The sequence below is a fragment of the Euleptes europaea genome, chromosome 15 (genome assembly GCF_029931775.1).
Source record: "Euleptes europaea isolate rEulEur1 chromosome 15, rEulEur1.hap1, whole genome shotgun sequence".
NCBI classification, from domain to species: domain Eukaryota; kingdom Metazoa; phylum Chordata; class Lepidosauria; order Squamata; family Sphaerodactylidae; genus Euleptes; species Euleptes europaea.
In genome coordinates this window covers 37,193,753-37,215,834 of record NC_079326.1, presented here as the reverse complement: position 1 = coordinate 37,215,834, position 22,082 = coordinate 37,193,753, and the positions used below count along the sequence as shown (strand labels likewise).

Below are 22,082 nucleotides of genomic sequence, written 5' to 3'. Positions count from 1 at the left end.
GCAAGGTCTTTATTCAGCCCAGGTAAATGCATTGACTTTAGTTTGAATATCAACTGTAATTCAGCAGTTTCTCTTTCCAATCTCCCTTTAAAATTCCTTTGTAAGAGAACTGCTACTCTTAAATCTGCAACAGAATGTCCTGGAAGGTTGAAATGTTCTCCCACTGGTTTTTGAATATTGTGGTTTCTGATGTCAGAAACCACAAGCCTGATCCCATCAAGCCTGCTATTCACATTTACATACTGTTTCTCTACTTAAAGACCGATGGATTCACATTCTAGCTGTATCTGAAGAAGTGATCTGTGGCTCACGAAAGCTCACACCCTACCAGAAAATATTTTTGTTAGTCTTTAAGGTGCTACTGGACTCTTGCCCTTTTTGACTACTGCAAACAGACTAACACGGCTACCCACTGTGAATTATTTAAAAAAAAACCTGGTAGAATTTGTTTGGAGAATCCATCAGCTTGATTGTGGCTAAAGCAGAATCGTTTCCTTAGTAGAATCTGAAAAGAAGCAGAAACTGATAAAAGATTCTCTGCACCCAGTGAAAGTGAGTTGTGTTCTTTTTTTTTTTATCTAGGGCTTACAAAGAGTTTCTTGATGAAGCTGCTTTTTATCTTCTAGGGGGTTGCATTTTCCTTTTATCATATTCTTGGAATTCATGCACTCTCCAGTTTCAGTTCTGCTTGAAGGGTGCTTCTTGATACGAAACCCTTTGGCTAAATCAAGTCTGTTCCGCTCAAAACAAGGCACGCCTGTGTCTTTATGAATGTGGTATATCCTCGGGCACACATATTTTTTACCATTCTTTGAATGGTAGACAGCATGTTCACATACACTGTGTAGATAGAGACTTAAAAGAAAACTGTTCCCAACAGTGGCTAATAATACATGGTGTAGTGTTAATAGTTGCACCACAGGGATCCACAAAGTTGGTATCTTGCCAAAATGTATGATTGCCATGACTGGTTTGGGGCAAGGGTGGGTCTTGCTTCAGTTACTGCAGTGAGACAGTCCATCAAACACCTCCAAAGCACAGTGTGGTTGCAGAAACAATCCCTTGTCCATCTTCCCATGCATGGAGCCAGAAGCAAGCATGGAAGGGCCAAAGCTGAGTGGTAGAGCAGCCACTTCGTGTGCAGAAGGTCCCCGCTTTAATCCCTGGTATCTCCAGTTAAAAGAATCAGGTGGTAGGAGTCATGAAAGACTTCATTCTAAAATGCCCTGGAGGGCTGCTGCCAGTCAGAGTAGACAAATGGTCTGACTCAATCACCACACCTAAAAAAGGATATGGTGCAGTAAAGAGCAACCAAAATGATCAGGGGTCTAGAGCAACTGCCCTATGAGGAGTGGTTAAAATGCTTAGGGCTGTTTAGCTTGGAAAGAAGGCGGTTAAGGGGAGACATGATAGAGGCCTATAAAATTATGCATGGTATGGAGAACGGGGTCATCTGCTGAAGCTGGAGGGTGACAGATTCAAAACTAATAAAAGGAAGTATTCAGCGTGGCTTTTCTTATGTTCTTAAAGCAGCTTCACGTGTGTTCAAAATAGAGCTGTTTTCCAACAAGCTTTTGAATTTGCTTGCAAGAAGTGTTTAATGGGTACGTTCCTTAGGGCTGCACTGCTTCAATGTGCAGGTGGGGGCTTGTACACTCAGCCTTTGGCATATGGAAATCTTGCATATCTAGAGGGGCCTTTCTGTCTTAGCCTTCTCCCAGGTGAGCTGGTGTTTCTATACACAGACGTGATAGATAATCCATTTTAGCCCTAAGTGGGTTGTATTATGTGACTCTTTGGGATATGTAGTGCATTATCCTATCAATATTACATCTCCTCAAAATGCTGGTAAGAATTGCACCTAAGATACCTAACTGGGGGGGAGGCAGGGGTCCTTGGGTTTCTCACTGAATCACCTGGCTGCTCTTCCGGCTTAGTGCCCAGAATGAAAACCGGTAGGCCAGGGAAGGCTGGAAACACTCATAGATGCATGCTCATAAGGTGAAAGAGTTCCTTCAGAGTAGGTCCACCAACAGACTTGAGCGAAACTGCTCTGTCAACTGGTAGAGTTGCCAGGTCCCTCTTCGCCATCTGTGGGAGGTCTTTGGGGTGGAGCCTGAGGAAGGCGGGGTTTGGGGAGGGGAGGGATTTCAATGCCATAGAGTCCAATGGCCAAACTGATCATTTTCTCCAGGTGAACTGATCTCTGTCAGCTGGAGATCAGTTGTAATAGCAGGAGATCTCCAGCTAGTACCTGGAGGTTGGCAACCCTAGTCACTGGATCCTGTGTATACTTATCTGGTGGCAGCTTTTATTAATTTTTTTTGTTTCTGTGGTTTGGTACAAATCCCCTAGCAGGAGAGAAACTAAGGTAACGTGTACACGCTTTCTTGTTACCTTTTAAAAAAAAAAAGCCTGTGAATTCACCTACTATTCTCAATTGATAAAAAGTAATTGCTTCTGAATACCCTTTAAGAATTACTGGCTCAGAGCAGCTCTTGTGGGAGAATGACTGGCTCTTTTATTACTTCCGTGTCATAGGTTTTAAATGCAAGATGTGTATTGAGATGCACAACACCGTTTTTAATGCGCAGTTCGTAATAGGGAGTTGTGAAATTTTATGAAATTTCAAAACCCTCAGAAATGGTCAAGGCTTTTATCTGCTGAACTGTAAATTTGACACACAAGTGCTCCAAATATCAGCTGCCAGAAATACCAATAAGATTTTTACATACAGTTACAGTAGTGGAATATAAACTAATCTGTGGTGAAATTTGTGTGCTTCCCTGTAGTTGACATACACTTCCCCCAGGTGTTTTAATTAGTTTCTCCCATAACCTTCATGTCATAGAAGAAGTCATGTTTTTATTTGCTGACTTTCTCTACCACTTAAGGAAGAATCAAACCGGCTTACAATCACCATCCCTTCTCCCCACAACAGACACCCTGTGAGGTAGGTGAGGCTGAGAGAGCTCTAAAGAGTTGTGACTATCCCAAGGTCATTCAGCTGGCTTCATGTGTAGAAGTGGGGAAACCAACCTGCTTCACCAGATTAGCCTCCGCTGCTCATGTGGAGGAGTGAGGAATCAAACACAGTTCTCCAGGCTAGAGTCTACCGCTCCAAACCACTGCTCTTAACCACTACATAACGCTGGCTCTCACAAACCTAGGTAGCAATCTCTCACAAACTTAAAGTAACTTGAAGCAAAATAACTGTGCAAATTTCTCCATTTATGCTCATACTCTCTTGAATGCATACCTTAATAATAGTATCTTTTACATTCTCTATGAATAGTGTGGAAAGGTCAACTTGTGATGCCAATTTGAAAAGAGATTGAAAAGGGGGGGAAAGCCCCTTGTTTAGTGTCTTTGAGTATCTTTCTGTTTTTAATACAGGAGGGCAAATATTGCTTTCTCTTAAATGCATGATTCATGAGCAGGGGCAGCATCTTTTGACTTGTAACTCTTCTATAAACTGCAGCGTTACACCTACTGAACATTACTTTCTCAGCTTTGCTTAAATAGAAACATCATACTTTTGTGTAGCATCTGAATTAAAATTAGCACAGTTACCTCAATACACAAATCAATTGCTAAAAGTGGTTTCTGTTTCTCTTGTGTCTCTTCTGGTTCTTAGATTTTGGTGTTAGTGCATTTTTAGCCACAGGAGGGGACGTCACCCGTAACAAAGTAAGGAAGACCTTTGTTGGTACCCCATGTTGGATGGCTCCTGAAGTCATGGAACAGGTACAGGGAGAGCTGATTGATGTTTCTTGTCTCCTATGTTGAGTTAAACATACCAGTGCTAAGTTGACTCTTTCTTCTTCTTTTTTTCTGTGGAATAGGTGAGAGGCTATGACTTCAAGGCTGATATTTGGAGTTTTGGAATAACAGCCATCGAACTGGCAACAGGAGCCGCACCTTACCACAAATATCCTCCAATGAAAGTAATTACATTTGGAACATAAGCATATAATCTAATGTTACATGAAAAGGTCTTCTCTGTGTAGGACAATATAGGACTGTATACCTGGCCTTTAAAAAGTAAAAGTAAAGCATAGTTGAAATTTAGGATAAACTTCATGTACAAGAACCACTAGTGTGAAAACCATGAGAAAAATAAAGGCTTATGGATTTCTAACTCACTGGAGATTCTGCCCCCACCCCCGAGTTGAAGAACCTGAGCTTCTTTTTTTAAATTAGATGGCAAAAATAAAGTATACCAGTGTTGAATCTTTTTGCAACACGTCTTGTCAAGTTACCAAGTAAAACACTAATCCTTCCTGGTTAAAACACCGAGTGTGAATGTGAAGGTTGAGCTATGTGTTTCTGGGTTGTACAGCTTTGCTAGTTTATTGTCATCTGGGACATGCGTGACTGCCAAGCCCTTTGGTATGCCAACTTGGTGTTTATTTTGACTCTAGAGCTAGCTGGAGTCTAAAACACTGGCATAATTTTCAGAGAACGATGTCTCCGGAATACTGCCCGTGTGCAGTATTGAGTCATTAAAGCTTCTGAAATGCAGTAGTGTTAAAATTGGAAATTTTATTCTCAATGTACAACTGAAGTGTTAATTGGAACTAATTTTTAAAATCCAAATTAGGAAGATTTCTGTACTGAAAAGATAAAGTGGACTACCAACACATGTTTGCATTCGTTGTTATTACTTGAAAGGTAGAGGTCTTTGAAGCAAAAACTGACAAAATAATTGGTAGTAATAAATGACAGCAATTAGAGAATGTTAATTCACTTACTGTAAAGATTCTGTTAATATATAGAAAGTTGCACATTTATCTCCTGCAATAAGCCTAGTTCTCTAACTCTAGATATCTATTTTATACATGCTACTACTTATGCTTATATTAGTGGTAGAGCATCTGCTTGGCATGCAGAAGGTCCCAGGTTCAATCCCTGGCATCTCCAGATAAAGGGACTAGGCAAGTAGGTGATGTGAAAGACCTCTGCCTGATAGCCTGGAGAGCCGCTGCCAGTCTGAGTAGACAATACTGACTTTGATGGACCAAGGGTCTGATTCAGTATAAGGCAGCTTCATGTGTTCATGTGTGTATCTTGGACCAATTCTTTGAAGAAAGGAGAAGAGCTGAAACAGGTGCTACATTCACCTGTGTATTTCCCAGAACTGGGAAAAATGATTATGAATTTTTAAGATCCAGCCTTGGATAATTAGGAATAAGAGTGCAATCCTATTGGGGGTTGTTAAGAAGTGCCCAGGGTCAGCGCATCTGTACCGCCTCCTGAGTAACTTGCAGCAGTGCAGTAGGAATAATAAATCCCTCCCAAGCCCTGTGAAACTGCTCCATAGAGTTTCACGGGGAAACACAATGATTTTTGCAGGAGCAAGTTCGAACCTGCAAAAGGGGGTGTTCCAGGGCGAAAGGGCTTAGGGTGGTGACTAAAGTCAGCCCTGCCCCCGGGAACAGCCTCTTTGGCACCGGTGCGAGCCCTTGCTGGGGAGATACACTTCCACTGTGGCTGCTCCAGCCCCCAAGTGTGGCACTGCTGCACCACTCCCCGGCACCAGCGTAAGTGGCCCTGCACCGGCACTTGTGCCAGTTTAAGCCAGCGCAAGTGGTGTTAACGCTGGCGCAGGCATCACACTGGTTCCTAAGGACTTTGCCCCCCATGCATTGCTGTGTAAGTGTAGTACAGAACTGAAACATAGTAATTTGAGTTCTGAGACCACAGCCTTGAACATTCAGACGCCTGAACGGTCCGCTCCCTGAAAATGCCTATCTTTAGAATTCTAACTCTGGTTCCTATATTAATGCTTTATTTTTCAAAAGGGTATGTCAGGTCACTCCCTCTTCCTCATTTTGTAGCAATAATGGCAGAATAAAAAATATTGCCGTACAGGGGACTACAGATTATAGTAGTCCCTGGTGATATCCTGTTATATTAATTGTACTCTACTAAGACATGTAAACAAACTGTGACCTGGGGCTGGTCAGATTCTTTCATTGGTCTGTGAGACTCCGCGTTCCCTTTGCCCTACCGCTTCCTTTTCCAGTGTGATTTTTTTACTCCTTGCTGGCCCATGTCAATGTTTATGTCAATCAGTACAGGGTTCTCTCAGTACAGCTTTTCTCCCTCTCTCATAATACTCTCTCTTTTCTCCCTCATAAAATACGGGGTCTTCTGCTGAAGCTGGAGGGTGAGAGATTCAAAACAGATAAAAGGAAGTATTTCTTCACACAGCACATAGTTAAATTGTGGAACTCCCTGCCCCAGAATATAGTGATGGCTGCCAACTTGGAAGGCTTTAAGAGGGGAATGGACATGTTCATGGAGGAGAGGGGTATTCATGACTACTAGTCAAAATGGATACTAGTCATGATGCATACCTATTCTCTCCAGGATCAGATGAGCAGGCCTATTATATTAGGTGCTGTGGAACACAGGCAGGATGGTGCTGCTGCAGTTGTCTTGTGTGTGGGCTTCCTAGAGGCACCTGGTTGGCCACTGTGTAAATGGACTGCTGGACTTGATGGGCCTTGGTCTGATCTAGCATGGCCTTTCTTATGTTCTTATGGGTTTGAAGTTCGGTTCAGAATCCTACATAACAATAAACTGTGGGGAACAATAATCATGGTTGTCTGCAGTAGCCAAGGTTAGAGTCTGACAGAGAGGGCTTTTTGGCGGGGGGTGCATTATCCAGCAATGAATTATCCTGTGCAAAGGGAACATTGCGATGCACTAGCCTTCTCTGGTTCATTGTGGATTTCTGATGTTATCCTTCATGCTCAGCAGGTTTCCCCATTAATATCTGACCGCACAAATTCTTATACGAAATCATCATGTGATGTTTGCCTCTAAATATCCATATACCAAGAGCCAGCATGGTGTAATGGTTAAGAACGGCGGAGTCTAATCTGGAAAACTGGGTTTGATTTCCCACTCCTCCACATGAAGCCTGTTGGGAGACCTTGGGCCGGTCACATTTCTCTCCGAACTCTCTCAGCCCACGCGGAGGCAGGCAATGGCAAACCACCTCTGAACATCTCTTGCCTTGAAACCCCTACAGGGTTGCCATAGGTCAGCTGTGACTTGACAGCATGCACACATACACAAATTTGTCCCCCACCTTCTGTATGTTCTAAATTCATAGTAATTGCCCATGACATAAGGGTTTATTAATGGATGTTTTATTTGGCTAAGGCTGTTTTTTCTTGTCCCTTTTTTTTTTTTTGGTTTCTATATAGGTGTTAATGCTGACATTGCAAAATGACCCTCCAACATTGGAAACGGGTGTGGAAGATAAAGAAATGACGAAGAAGTACGGCAAGTCCTTTAGGAAACTAATTTCACTATGTCTTCAGAAAGACCCTTCTAAAAGGTGTGTGCTTTTTTAAAAAAGAAAAGTTTTATTAAGATGATTATTGTGGAAACATTAAACTAATTAGGAATGTTGGCCTAACCGCTACATGTTTCTCCACTGGCACTTAACCACTCTATAGAAGAAGGGGGAATTGTGAGGCATCATCTATTTATCTGCTTCCACTAGTTCAGATTTCATATTTGGTTGATGTTTTATGATGGGTTGAATCCAGAAATTTCTATGATGGGTTGAATCCAAAAATTTCTGTCCATGGAAAGTGACTTCCCTGCCTCTCCTCTCATGCTGCAGTTCCAGATCTGCCCCCAGATGCTGCTTCTGAGAGGCGGGGAACCCACGAACAGTTTGGGGAGGGGAGTTAGAGGTCTGCAGCAGAATGGTGGGAGTAGGGAAGATCAATGAAACTAATGAAGCAAACCAAGAGTCATTGTGTTTCTTTTCCTGCAGTCAATAAGAAGCAGTTTCCACCACCACTGAGAGAGCAGGATTTCAATCTAAAAATTAACAGCTGAAACATAAATGCGTACTATTAAATTAACCTTGTGAATCTCTCTGACTGCTCTTCTCTTCTCTTCTGTGACTTGTTTCAAAATAATTATAAACAAATTCCTTTTCCATTAATTCTTAAGTCCCCGAGGCACATGCTTTAAGCAAAGGTCTACAACTAGGCAGCAAATTAAAAAGAAAGGTGTTATTTAGGTTGAAATGTTTTGAGGACGCATTTTGATCAAGCTGCATATTGAGTACGAGCAGTCTACTGTTCTGTTATTGGACTGAACTAAAGCGAACGAGCAGTTATTTTCAGGAAACTACAGGAAACTACCGTTCTTATAAACATGTTGCGTATGTCATGGTCTCAAAGTGTGATGGACAGTTGCGTGACATCTTATCTCCAAAACTTGGATGAATTTTTAATTTTGTTCACCCCTTTAAACATCCACTAGCCCTGACCTGGATGGCCCAGGCTAGCCTGATCTCATCAGATCTCAGAAGCTAAGCAGGGTCAGTCCTGGTTAGTATTTGGATGGGAGACCACCAAGGAATACCAGGGTTGCTGTGCAGAGGAAGGCACTGGCAAACCACCTCTGTTAGTCTCTTGCCATGAAAACCCCAAAAGGGGTCGCCATAAGTCGGCTGCAACTTGAAGGCACTTTACACACACACATATGTCATCCCTAGCCGCAAAATGGCCCCATTCTCATTTTGCTTGGGTGTGTGGACGGAGTCCCTGGGCCACCTCCTTCTGCTTAATGCTCCTCTCCCCCAACATTCCAGCACTTCAGGTATGTGAACTCTTCTAGACCTTGGAGCTCCTCACCTTCTTACTTGTTCAGAATACCTTTTGTACCTTTCAGAAGGTGAGGAATGTTGTTGCTTTAGGTAGTCACGAAACAGGATGGGTCTGAGGTGAAACCGGTCCCAGTTTTTCAAACAAAGCTACTTGTGAGAAGTAGATTTAAGCGGATATTTCAAGACAAGCAGGTGTATTGCTCACTGAATGTGTTGGAGAGAAATGGGACGTTAATGGAATGTTATGAATGATTGGTATAATCACTTCTGAAGCAAAAATAAAATTTAAAGTCATTTTGGACCTTTCTGCAGGCTGGAGGGGGGTATATTTTTACTTGCTGCTTTAATACATATTTTACTAGTTTCTCAGTGTTTGTAAACCGATACCCTACCCCTTTCTCCCCACTTTCACATGGTTGCTGTGTAATTGATAAGTAGAAGATCAAGGAAGCAAACAGGATAAGAGTCAAGAAAGCCTTTACTAAGTATCTCCCTTTAAGGTGTTTGGGGATTGCTCAATGGTAAAGCACATGAAGTTCTGGCATTCATTTGGCATTTCCATTTAAAATGGTCTCAGTTCAAAGACATCAGGAAAGACAGTAGTGACTTAGATGGACCAATGGCTGGATTCGGAATAAGGCGGCTTCATATGTTTATTGTGCTACGACTTCCTTATTAGCAGCTAATGTTGGTGGTCTTCATAGATTATTGTGGGCTAATATGTTTACCTTCTCTGGCAGTAGTTGCTCAACTACTAGAGCGACTTCATGGATCTGGGTTACCTTGAGAAGCAGTAAGAATTACAAGTTTTAAACTGATTAAATGATGTGAGCCTGGCCAGTACACCTTACCTCAGGTGTTGCCTTTTGTCAGGCAGTCCAGAGTTCATGTTCTCACTTTGTCCCTTCAGAGTGTCTCATGCCCCATTCTTTTGCCTTTGGCAATCTGTTAAAGGCACATAAATGTTTTCAGTTTCCCAATAACTTTCTGTCCTAGATACCTTTTCATTTTAAAATGTTGGAAGCCAATTTATAAAATAGGTCAAGTGATTAATTTTTTTTAAAAAAAGCATTTCCCATAGTTAAAAAATTTGACTAGGTAGTATTTGGGTCTCACATGAAGAGTGAGATTTTTTTTTACATTCTATGGTCAGTTGGCACAGATCGTCAATAAATGTGCACAAAATGGTTAACACTGTTTTCTTTATCTTGGCCATAACCGCATCTCTTTCTTATCTTCTGTATAAACCAGGGACATGCAACCCAGTGTGGTGTAGTGGTTAAGAGCGGTGGTTTGGAGCGGTGGCCTCTAATCTGGAGAACCGGGTTTGGTTCCTCACTCTTCCACATGAGTGGCGGATGTTAATCTGGTGAACCGGGTTGGTTTCCCCACTCCTCCACATGAAGACAGCTGGGTGACCTTGGGCTAGTCACAGCTCTCATAGATCTCTCTCAGCCCCACCTACTTCACATGATGTCTATTGTGGGGAGGGGAAGGGAAGGCAATTGTAAGCTGGTTTGATTCTTCCATAAGTGGTAGAGAAAGTCAGCATATAAAAACCAACTCTTCTTCTTTAACCCAAGTGCTGGAAAAAAGGAAACCTGTACTTGTGAAGATGTTGCTATGCCAGGATGGAGGAGAAGGGGACAGAGGAGAGATGAAGGTTGTACGTAGCCAATCATGCCTGGAGTAAGCCAAGCTCCAGTGGTACTGCCAGTATCTGAGGGGTTCGCCTTGGACTCAGCTGGTAGCTGTGCAGGTCAGGGAGGCGATGACAAGCATAAACCATGTCTCTTGCCTTCTCCGGCACCGCTGGCTGCAGCGGTGCTGCCAGTGCCTCAGTCCTTGGGTGGAGATCTGGCCATCGGTGCCAAATAACATATTCTGGTGTGCCACTGTTGGCCTGCATAATCCCTGCCCCTAATATAAACTGTAATATTCTGGTTTCTAAAACTTTGTTCTGGATATTCAACTTCCACAAGAAATACATTTCAGTTACTTGATGTCAGCTGAAATGCATAAATGCTGAAGCTAGCAATTCGAGCTGCCTTTGAATGGTCTTGGTGAGAAATTCTGAAGAATCACAGTGTCCTGAATTGTATTAATGAGGAATTGTTTTTTTCTGTCTGCTCTGCTCTAACTTCTTATTGATGTTTCAGGCCCACAGCAGCAGAACTTTTGAAATGCAAATTCTTCCAGAAAGCCAAGGTAAAACAGTTACCACAGATATTCTTACTGAATTATCTTAAGCTTCGTGTGTATTTTTCCTCCCCTGCTTTCTTGAGGCTGGCTTTAATTATAACGTTGATTTTGCAGACTAGAGAATACTTGATTGAAAAGCTTCTTACAAAGACCCCTGACATAGCACAAAGAGCAAAAAAGGTAAGATTCCTTGTACCATTTAGCATTGCGGTAGACAGTGGGGCATACAGGAGCAAGCCATTTTAATGCTTAGTATGTGGGTCATATTCAGGTTTACTATAATTATAGTTTGGAATTCGGTGTGTTAAGTACATGGCAGATATTACCTAAAGGGTATGGCAGGGTTGACAAGGGGTGGGAGTGGGGGATTGGGCCCCTGTCATACCAGGCCATTGTTGCAGGAGCAGGCAGGACGAGGGATGGAAGGAAATGCTCAGGTCATTTATGCAGATGAAGTTTGTGCTTGGTTTGCTGCACAGCTTTCTGATCCGAATTCTCAAACGTTGTGTGCATGAGGGCTTCCCCCCCAAAAAAAAAAATTTCAGGGGTACCTTGTGATTAATTATGTATCCCCAGTGAATCCCTTTACTCCTTTCCTAGCCTCATGGTTGGCCTTTTCAGATCCCTCTAGTGGTTGGCCCTGAACATTACTTCTCAGTTTATAATGTATAGCAAACTTCTCTTCATATCACTCAGAGTGATGTATAAAGGTAAAGGTCCCCTGTGCAAACACCGGATCATTCCTGACCCATGGGGTGATGTCACATCCCGACATTTACTAGGCAGACTTTTGTTTATGATGGGGTGGTTTGCCAGTGCCTTCCCCAGTCATCTTCCCTTTACCCCCAGGAAGCTGGGTACTCATTTTACTGACCTTGGAAGGATGGAAGGCTGAGTCAACCTTGAGCCGGCTATCTGAAACCAACTTCTGTCGGGATCAAACTCAAGTTGTGAGCAGAGCTTGGACTGCAGTACTGCAACTTACCACTCTGTGCCACAGGGCTCCTCCAGAGTGATGTAGGGCATCTTTTTTTCCCTACTACCTATCTGGTAGATGAGTTCAGTAAACTAGTAGTTGCTATTTAGTTATGCAGTGAAAGGTAGGGCTTTCAATTCGGTTCAGTCCGAACTGAAAATCAACCGAATTTCCCCTGATTCGGTGATTTTCTGTTCGGACGGATCCGAACTCAAAACTGGCGGGCAACCGGGGGGGCCGAATTCAGCGAGTTCGGGAGTTCACGAATAAATTCGGCAAATTCGGCCCCCCTTCAGGGGAGCCCGCTGAAAGGCGCGGGCTGCCCTTTAAACTCATCTGAGCCTCCCAGCTGGGAGGCGCAGATGAGTTTAAAAGACAGCCCGCGCCTCTCCAGCGGAGCCCGCTGAAGGGGGGCGGGCTGTCATTTAAACTCATCTGCGCCTCCCAGCTGAAGGGGGGCGGGCTGCCCTTTAAACTCCCGGCCGGGAGGCGCAGATGAGTTTAAATGACAGCCCGCCCCCCTTCAGCGGGCTCAGCTGAAGGGGGGCGGGCTGCCCTTTAAACTCATATTTGCCTCCCGGCCGGGAGGCACAGATGAGTTTAAAGGGCAGCCCGCCCCCCTTCAGCGGGCTCCGCTGGAGAGGCGCGGGCTGCCCTTTAAACTGACCTGCGCCTCCCAGCTGGGAGGCTCAGATCAGTTTAAAGGGCAGCCCGAGCCTCTCCAGCGGAGCCCGCTGAAGGGGGGCGGGCTGCCCTTTAAACTGATCTGCGCCTCCCAGCTGGGAGGCTCAGATCAGTTTAAAGGGCCCCCGCGCGCCTTCAGGGAATCCCTCTGAAGGTGCGCTGGGGCCGAATTTTTCCCCGAACTCCGGATCCCCCCGAATTACCGGGGATCCGAAGCAGGGGAGTTCGGACTTCGGCACGTACCGAACCCACAAGGGTCAAATTCGGCCGAATCCGAACTGTACCGAATTTTTTTTTTGACAGCCCTAGTGAAAGGTACTTGATGTGAGATTGTAGAGAAGCTAAACTAGTTCTTTGTGATTTCTTACTGAAGAAGAAGAGTTGGTTTTTATATGCCAATTTTCTCTACTTTTTAAGTAGAAGCAAACTGGTTTACAATCTCCTTCCCTTCCTCTCCCCACAACAGTCACCCTGTGAGGTAGGTGGGACTAAGAGAGCTCTTAAGAGAACTGTGACTAGCCCAAGGTCACCCAGCTGGCTTCATGTGAAGGAGTGGGGAAACCAACCCGGTTCACCAGATTAGCGTCCGCTGCTCATGTGGAGGATTGAGGAATCAAACCCAGTTCTCCAGATTAGAGTCCACCGCTCTTAACCACTACACCACACTGGCTGTATGGCAATTAATAAGCTGATTGTTGTACTGCTGTTTCACCACATGGAGATTTTTTTCAGGTGCCTGCAGAAGGTTGATCTCCTTCGTTCTTATGAATGAACCACTAGTGCCACTTTTCAGATATGATCTACTCCTGAATTTAAAGAGCCGCAGCCCTCAAGTGTGTTCTTTCTTTGTCTAAATTAGGCAGGCTTATGTTTGGAGCTCTGAGTGCTATAAAAACAGGGGGGATTGCTTAAACATTTGCTAAGTGCTGTTTTAATTGGAAGGAAAAAAAATCTTAAATGGAGTTTCCAACTAGTAAAAATGTAAACAAAGTTGTAAATGTCTAGATTTTATTTAAGATTTTTCTCTTTCTCTTAAACTAGTGAATTCCCATTCTGTGGTGAGTGTGTGTGTGTGTGTGTGATACTTAGAAACGGTGTGAGCTTTTCCTGCCTTCTACTAGTGGGGGAAAAATCTCATCGGAAAGTAAATAGAAATGCTGAATGCAGCAGCCCCACAGGGACAGTATGAATAAACTCTGGGAGATAATGGCCCCAATCGAGCAGACTTGTCAGGACTGTGAGGGAAACCAGCTGTCATTATTGTTTGATTCCCATTTCTTTCATGTGCTGAAAACCCCAGTGGGAATTCTGTGTACCTTCTTATAAGTATGTTTCAGAGTATTCACTTTTTTTCTTGGAGACAGAAATGTGAGATGCCTTTGCTTTTCTCTGTCATATTTTTATCTTGCCCTTCGTCTCCAAAGCACAAGGTGGTGTACATAGGTCTCTGCTGCCATTTTGTCCTTAGAGCAATCTTGTGAGCTTGGTTAGGTTGAGAGGGATTTGGCCCAGGTCACTCAGTGGCTGACTGGGATTTCCTCACCCCTAGTCTGGCAGTCTCATCATGGAACCATGCTGGTACTCTTTAATTTCATTACCTGCACAAATGATAGTTCAGTTGGTATCCTCTTTCCTTTTCTGTTCTGTTTGGTGGTTGGTTTGTATAGTGGCGTTAACCTGCCGTGAATCAATTTTCTCTTGTTTAAGTGTGTTTGAATGTGTCTTAAGGCCCTGGAAAAATAGATATAAACTGCTTGATTTCTGCTGAAGTTTTTACAAATTCCATTGATTTCAGTGGGATGGACTTAAACATGCGCTTAAAAGTTGGAATGAAGTGAGATGAAAATGCTGAACTCTGACTAGGTCATCCTCTAATCCATTGTGCTCTCAATCTGGGTTGTAAAACAGAGGGAGAAAACTTTACCAGCATATTGTCGAAGGCTTTCACAGTCAGAGTTCATTGGTTCTTGTAGGTTATCCGGGTTGTGTGACCGCGGTCTTGGTATTTTCTTTCCTGACGTTTCGCCAGCAGCTGTGGCAGGCATCTTTAGAGGAGTAACTCTGAAGGACAGTGTCCCTCAGTGTCAAGTGTGTAGAAAGAGTAATATATAGTCAGAAAGGGGTTGGGTTTGAGCTGAGTCATTGTCCTGCAAAAAGTATCAAAGGTAATGTGCTAATCATTGTCCTGTAAGTATCAAGATAATGTGCTAATGAGGGTGTGGTATGTTAATATTAACATACCCCACTCTCATTAGCACATTATCTTGATACTTACAGGACAATGATTAGCACATTACCTTTGATACTTTGCAGGACAATGACTCAGCTCAAACCCAACCCCCTCTGACTATATATTACTCTTCCTACACACTTGACACTGAGAGACACTGTCCTTCAGTGTTACTCCTCTGAAGATGCCTGCCACAGCTGCTGGCGAAACGTCAGGAAAGAAAATACCAAGACCGCGGTCACACAGCCCGGATAACCTACAAGAACCAATTTTACCAGCATATTTCCATGTAAGCTGAGAGCTACATGGAAATATACTGGTAAGAAAATAATATTCACATTCAGGGGTACATATGTTTATTGTCATCAGCATATGAATGTTAGGAGATGAAAGGAAACTGATGAAGTCACAAGACGAAATGGAAGATTTCTTCTAGAAGGCCGTTTTTCACCTTGAGAATTCTTTGCCTTGAGTCTTCAAGGACTTCATATTATCTGTATAATTCATTACCAATTGATGTAACTAGAGTTTTTGAATGCAGTAACAGGTAAGTATATAGCATTCGAAAACTATGATTACGTTAATTGGTAATTGAATTTGTGAACTCACTTCTGAGTTTATATAGGACTCATTCATTTCCAGGAGCTTTTAAGGATGATTTATTTAAAATTTGACATTACAGTTTCACACATTGCTGTTTATCACCGTGGTCAGCCTATTATGTATATTTACTAGTTGGATTATTAATTGGTTGAATTGTCAGGCAGCGGAGTGGCTTGCTTCACTTGGGAACCAGGGCTCTGAAGTACAGCTTTCAAATAAACTTCGCTTTGTGAGTTTCGACATATCCTGCCTCAGTCCTCTAGGCGCTGGTTGTCCACTGTAATTAAGTAATTTCGAATGCATTTAACTGCAGCTGGCAAAGTAAGGCCAACTGTGCTTCTCTTTCCATCTGCACTTCCTTCCCCCCTGTTTGCCGTAAAGACTGTTGCCTCCCAGTAATCGTTTTAAGACGCATTAGCTTAAAGCCTTGTCGGCTGGCAAATATAAACTGCTGTAAATCATTTAACAGACTCATGCAGACATGGTTAATCTTGGATCACAAAAGTCAATTTCCACTTTCGCAGAATTGAGAAGTTTCCGATTGCAAATGCCTGTGATGGATCTGCACACCCTTTATGCAGTGAAGCAATAGAGAAGAGTGACGTGGAACTGAAATGTCCAGCAGAGGGCAGCAGCGCGCTTTGCTGGCCTTCATATTGGCTAAAGTGAAAAGTAGCAACAATAAAGGAGGACTGTAGTTTTTTCCAGTTGGAAATGAATCATGTGTTATGCCAGTATAACCAGTTAAATTAAAAGATCGTCCTCCCAATTCTGGCCAATTGTATGCCAACAATACAATTGTATGCCAAGAGGAAGAGGAATTGGTTTTTATATGCTGACTTTCTCCACCACTTAAGGTGGAATCAAACCTGCTTACGATCACCTTCCCTTCCCCTCCCCACAACAGACACCCTGTGAGGTAGGTGCGGCTAAGAGAGCTCTAAGAGAACTGTGACTAGCCCAGGTGGCTTCATGTGTAAGAGTGAGGAAACCAACCCGGTTCACCAGATTAGCGTCCGCCGCTCATGTGGAGGAGTGGGGAATCAAACCCGGCTCTCCAGATTAGAGTCCACCACTCCAAACCACTGCTCTTAACCACTATACCAAGCTGGCTTTATTTATATAAAATAGGATATTTTATATAAATAATTGTATACTGCAGTGCACTCACATGTAAAGAATGCTTGGCTACATTGCACCAAAACTTTTACTAGAGTAATGTAATAAAACCCTGGATACCCTTTGCCTGCTTACTATTAAAAGCCTTGTTGATAAATACAACCCTGGACTTCGAGATAAGGGCATCTACTAAGTAGGAGCAGCTCTTCTTTGGTTCAGAATGGCAGCAGAGCACTTCCAAATGATGCTTGTCAAGTTGTCGTTTGACTCCGCACTTTGCAACTTGGTATTTCTTTCTAGTTTCATGCCTATAGATAAGGCCTGAGTCAACTAGCCTCTCCAGCAATTCTTTGGACAACTGAGAACATAGAATTCAGCATTATGGCTTGGATCCAGTTAGCTTTTTTGCTCAATCTTGTCAGTCCCCCCCCCTTATTACAGCCCCCATCCCGCATGGTCTTTGTCTATGCAGGTCCCATGATTCCCAGTGTAGTCATTTTTAGTGGTTAAAGAGGACCCTTTTCACTAGCAATAAAGCTAGCTGGATTGACCTAACGCTATGTCTAGTGGTATCTTCATAATAATAGACTCCATGCTAGAGTGCTCTTGATTATACTCAGTTAACTTGCTAAAATATTCCACAAATATTTTTAAAACTGACCTTATCTGATGTGGGGAAATGGGGCTACAATGCAATATTCAGTGTATCTATTTAATAATATTATACAGCAGTTTTATCCTTACTGGTAGAGGGGAGGGGCCGTGGCTCAGTGGTAGAGCATCTGCTTGGCATGCAGAAGGTCCCAGGTTCAATCTCCAGTGAAAGAGACTAGGCAAGGAGGTGATGTGAAAGACCTCTGCCTGAGAGCCTGGAGAGCCACTGCTGGTCTGAGTAGACAATACTGTCTTTGATGGACCAGGGGCCCTATTCAGTGTAAGGCAGCTTCATGTGTAATGCAAAGCAAAATCAGGAATTCTGTAGTGTTAACTGTATGTAGTTCTTTATCCTCTTCCTCTGTCTTTAGTACATTCCCTGAATGTCGGTGTGTGCCCCTTGTCCAATCTCTGTTTCAGTGCTCTTTTTCAGCTGAAGAAAACGATTAGGATGTAAATCATCTTCACCACTAGAGGGGGCAGTTGGAACATGTAATTTCAGAACATACTTTATCACTTTTATGTTTTTCTTTTATTCCTTTAGGAACATGCTGATAGAGGTGAAAAGGGATCCCCACTCCCCACATGCTTTCCCTTTCAGGTTCCACTCATTCTTGCACTGGTTCATCATCACGCCTCATAGAGGTTACTGGGGCATGGCTGCATGTATGCAGACATATAACAGTCCACAAAGCAAAAGGATGGAGATAAACAGTGTTTTAAGATCAGCGAAGGGCATTTTGTGTTATGTGGCGAGGCAAATAAAAAGGGCTCGGTGGCAAAATCCCTACTGAACGATGAAGTTAAACTCCCCCCCCCTCTACATCTTGATAATTTTGGCAAGTAAGGCACTGGCAAACCACCGCGCAAACAAAGTCTGCCTTGGAAACGTCGGGATGTGACCGTCACCCCATGGGTCAGGAATGACCCAGTGCTTGCACAGGGGACCTTTACCTTTAAGGCATCAAAACTTGGAACAGAGGATTCTTAATGCTTCTGGGTGAAAAACTGTTCAAGGTTTTGATTCTGGCTTCTAAAACAGCAGCACTAAAATGCATCTGTCAGCTTTTTGGCTTAACTGTAAAGCAACTGCCAGTTAGAATGTTTTTTTCCAAAGATCCTTTTTCAGCATTCTGAATGACGCTTCTAGCATTTCCCTAGCAATGTCTTGAAATTTCAGGATTTAAAATAGAAGGGTAGCCTGTTCTTTGTTGGAGGAAGCACTCCGTGAAGCCCTGTGCGCGAACCTAGCTAAACGCCCCAACTGTAACTTTGCCAAGGGCACTGTGGCCTCTGATGGATCGCTCCCTGACAATGGGAGGATTTTCTGCCTCCTAGTAAATCTGGATGCACTGATTGTCAGAAAAGATCAGGAAAGAGAGAGGTAAAAAGAGATGCCTCTTAGTCGTGTAGCTAGGTGAAGGTATGTGCAGAATTTTAAATATATAAAGCAGCCTCAGTTTCCAGTTGGTATTTTAATTTTAGGATTGTGCCCACGATGTGGGCAAGCTTAGAGGGTGATTTCTTCCCTTGATCCATTTCGTTGTGGCTCTCAGCTTGGTTGTGGGACAGAGAAACATGTTCAGAAGTGGCACCCACCTTTTTGGTCATGCTTTCCAAAGGAGGTGTGAAGAGCGCACAACCTTTGACTGGGTTTTTGCAGGTTATGCGAGACCACTTTATTCCAGCAAGCCTTTCATTGAATCGTGTAGGTCTCTGGCTTCTGTATTGGTCTGGTATGTGGCTGCTGTTCCTTAAATATAGGGGTGAATTTTATTTATTGTTTTATTTACTTCATTCATACCCTGCCTTTTTCCCCAGTCGGGTCCCAAAGCAGCTTATGTGTTTTCTTCTCCTTCATTTTATCCTCACAACAACCCTGTGAGTGAGGTTAGGCTGAGAGCGGGTGACTGACCCAGGATCACCCAGCATGCTTCCATGGCAAAGCTGGGATTTGAACCTGGGTCTTCATTAAACATAACCACTACACCACACTGAGCCCCCAGTATAGAATCTTGTATTCTGTTTCAGCTGTGGTTTTGTTTGTCATTGTCATTTATTATAGAATTCTTTGTTCTTGTTCTGTCTTCCCCTAAAACACCTTGAATAAAGTTAGTAGTGGGCTCTACATTTTAAAAATAAAAATCATGGTATAAATGTGCAGGAGATCTTGGGACTGCTGTGCGCGCACACATCCTTGCTATTCTTTGTGTTTTGCTCAAGTAATTTGTACCTGCAATAAATAAATGATTTATTTGTTATTTTATATCCTGCCTTTTTGCCCTTGCAAGGGGCCATCAAGGTGGCCAACACACTAAAACATAAAATTAATGTTTTAAAACCATTAAAACCAACCTCCTCTAAAATAGACTAGAACACTAGAACAGTTGCAAGCCAAGCTAAAATACATACAAAGACATGAAAACAAGTAAAACATTGGACAGGAAAGAGGGAATGCGAAATGACACAAAAAAGAATCTTCACGTGCTGTCAGAAGACGGCACCAGTAGGGGACAGATGAATTTCCCTGGGCAGAGAGTTCAGAGTTTTGATGCCATGACTAAGAAAGCCCTTTCCTAGTTGCCACCTGTCTAATCTCAGTAGGTCTGGGCACCTGTATCAGAGCCTCTGAAGATTACCATAGTGGTTGGGTGGAGTAGGTGGTCCTTCAGGTATGTTGATCCCAAACCATTAAAGGCCAACACCAACACCTTGAATTGTGCCTGGAAGCAAATTGAGAGCCAGTATAGATGGCCAAGATGGGAGTGATACTACCCACTCCAGTCAACATCCTGGCTGCAGCGTTCTATACCAACTGAAGTTTCTGAACACTTCTCAAGGGGAGCCCCATATAGAGTGCATTGCAGTAGTCTAATCTAGTTGTAACCATGGCATGCACCACAGTGGCCAGATCTTTTCTGCTCAGGAATGGCTACAGCTGACTATCCAGTCACAGCTGGTAAAAGGCACTCCTGGCCATAGCTGCCACCTGCTTATCCAGCAGTGTGCATAGGCCCCAAAACACCCCCAGACTATGGGCCTGTTCCTTCAAGGGGGTGTAACTGCATCCAGAACAGGTGACACCTTAAATAGTGGGTCAGACCTTCCTCCTACCAGTAGCACTTCTGTCTTGTTGTGATTAAGCTTCAATTTATTAGCCGTCATCCACTCCAAAACTGTCTCCAGGTACTGGTTCAGGGTTTCTACAGCCTCCTTAGGATCAGCTGGAAGCACAAGATAGGGCTGAGTGTCATCTGCATATTGGTAACGACCCAACCCGAATCTCTGGATGACCTAACCCACTGTTTTCATGTAGAGGTTAAAGAGCATAGGGGGCAAGATGCAACCTTGTGGGATCCCATAGGATAAAAAAGGGCCTGAGGAGCAGTCCCGCAGCACCACCTTGTGAAACCTACCTTCCAGGTAGGAATGTAACCACAGCAGGATGGTACCTCCCAATCCCAACCCAGAAAGTCAGTCCAGAAGGATACCATGATCGATGGCATTGAAAACTGCTGAGATCTTATGAGAGTGGCTCACACCTGAGATTATGTAGTTGCTGCTTATGGTTCTTTATGGCTCAGGAGACCTTGAATGAGTGAATCACACTTTTATTTGCAGTGTCTCAAATGGGAATGTTTCACCTTGGGTTGGATCCAACCAGGTTTTCTGTTGGTGAAAAATGGAGAACCAAAAGACTACGTGGAGGCTCATAGGGCCTGCATGGACAAAAGACAAGGGCAAGAGTTGTAGTAAGGAGGGGAATTGGGTCAGATTGAGTTAAAAAGCTGGCTGGATCCAACCCCTTATTTGCAGGGTAACAGATAAAGAGAAAATGCTTATTAATTTTTAATTTATTCATTGATTCAAAACATTTTATACTGCTAAAGTTGGTTGTTAATGACAATAATATCAAAACCAATTTAAATATAAATATAATGTATACAAGCCACCAGAACCTTTAAAAATCGGGCAAATTATCAAACAGCAATGGATCAGCCAGCATAATCAACCCAACAGACAGCAATTAACTAAAGACTAAAATACAACTAAAGTCTAAAATACATCCAAAGATAAAAAGGTAGAGAACAGGAATCACACATGCACAAACACACACACTATTATCACAAGTTTTTTTTTTCCCCTTTTGCAAGCAGGAGTGAAAGCTAAACCAACAGCCCCAAATCATTCTGAGCCTCTTACAACATGTGGCTTTCTTCACTTTGTTATTAATTCCTTGTTTACGTGAACACACTTGAAAGCACCAAGGGGTTGCCAACTGAATGACTTCTAATTTTTTTAAATTGCAACCCATAACTAGAAAGCATGGTGTGGTGGTTAAAAGCAGCAGACTTTAATCTGGGTTTGATTCCTCACTCCTCCACATGAAGCCTTCTGGGTGACCTTGGGCCAGTCACAGTTCTCTCCGAACTCTCTCAGCTCCGCCTACCTCACAAGGTGCTTTTTGTGGGGAGAGGAAGGGATTGTGATTGTAAGCCGCTTTGAGACTCCTTTAGCAGAAAAAAGCAGGGTATAAAAGCCAACTCTTCTTCTAAAAAATATAACAACAGTCATGGCAAGTCTACATATAAGCATCTATAAAAAGTTTCCAAATTTCTAGAAATATGTCCACGTGCAATTGTTGTCTATATGCCATATGTTCAAATGTTGATAAAGTCATAAGGCCCTCAGTCCGTTGGATTACTGGAGGCGGGCATTTATCTCCCCAGTCTTGTAATACAAACTTTTAGCAATGGTAAAGGGCATGGAGGGTCCATTTTCAGTTAGTCTCTGATAGACAGGCAAGTAGTTTTAAAGTACATAAGCATCCTCAAAGATCAGTCAACATTGTAATACAAAATTGATATGAGCCACAGCTCACTTGTTATTCAAAAAGCTCATACCCTGCCAGGAATTTTGTTAGTCTTTAAGGTGCTACTGGACTCTTGCTTTTTTCTGTGTGTGTGTAA

General features: G+C 43.1%; 1 protein-coding gene across 1 annotated transcript in view; it reads left to right on the top strand.

Moving 5' to 3' along the window:
- Positions 1 to 22,082, top strand: part of STK39 (serine/threonine kinase 39) — a 146,911-nt gene that overhangs the window by 62,609 nt on the left and 62,220 nt on the right. The window contains 5 exon segments of the mRNA XM_056861184.1: positions 3,638 to 3,747; positions 3,846 to 3,947; positions 7,221 to 7,354; positions 10,804 to 10,852; positions 10,961 to 11,026. Coding sequence (XP_056717162.1) covers positions 3,638 to 3,747; positions 3,846 to 3,947; positions 7,221 to 7,354; positions 10,804 to 10,852; positions 10,961 to 11,026 — 461 coding nt within the window.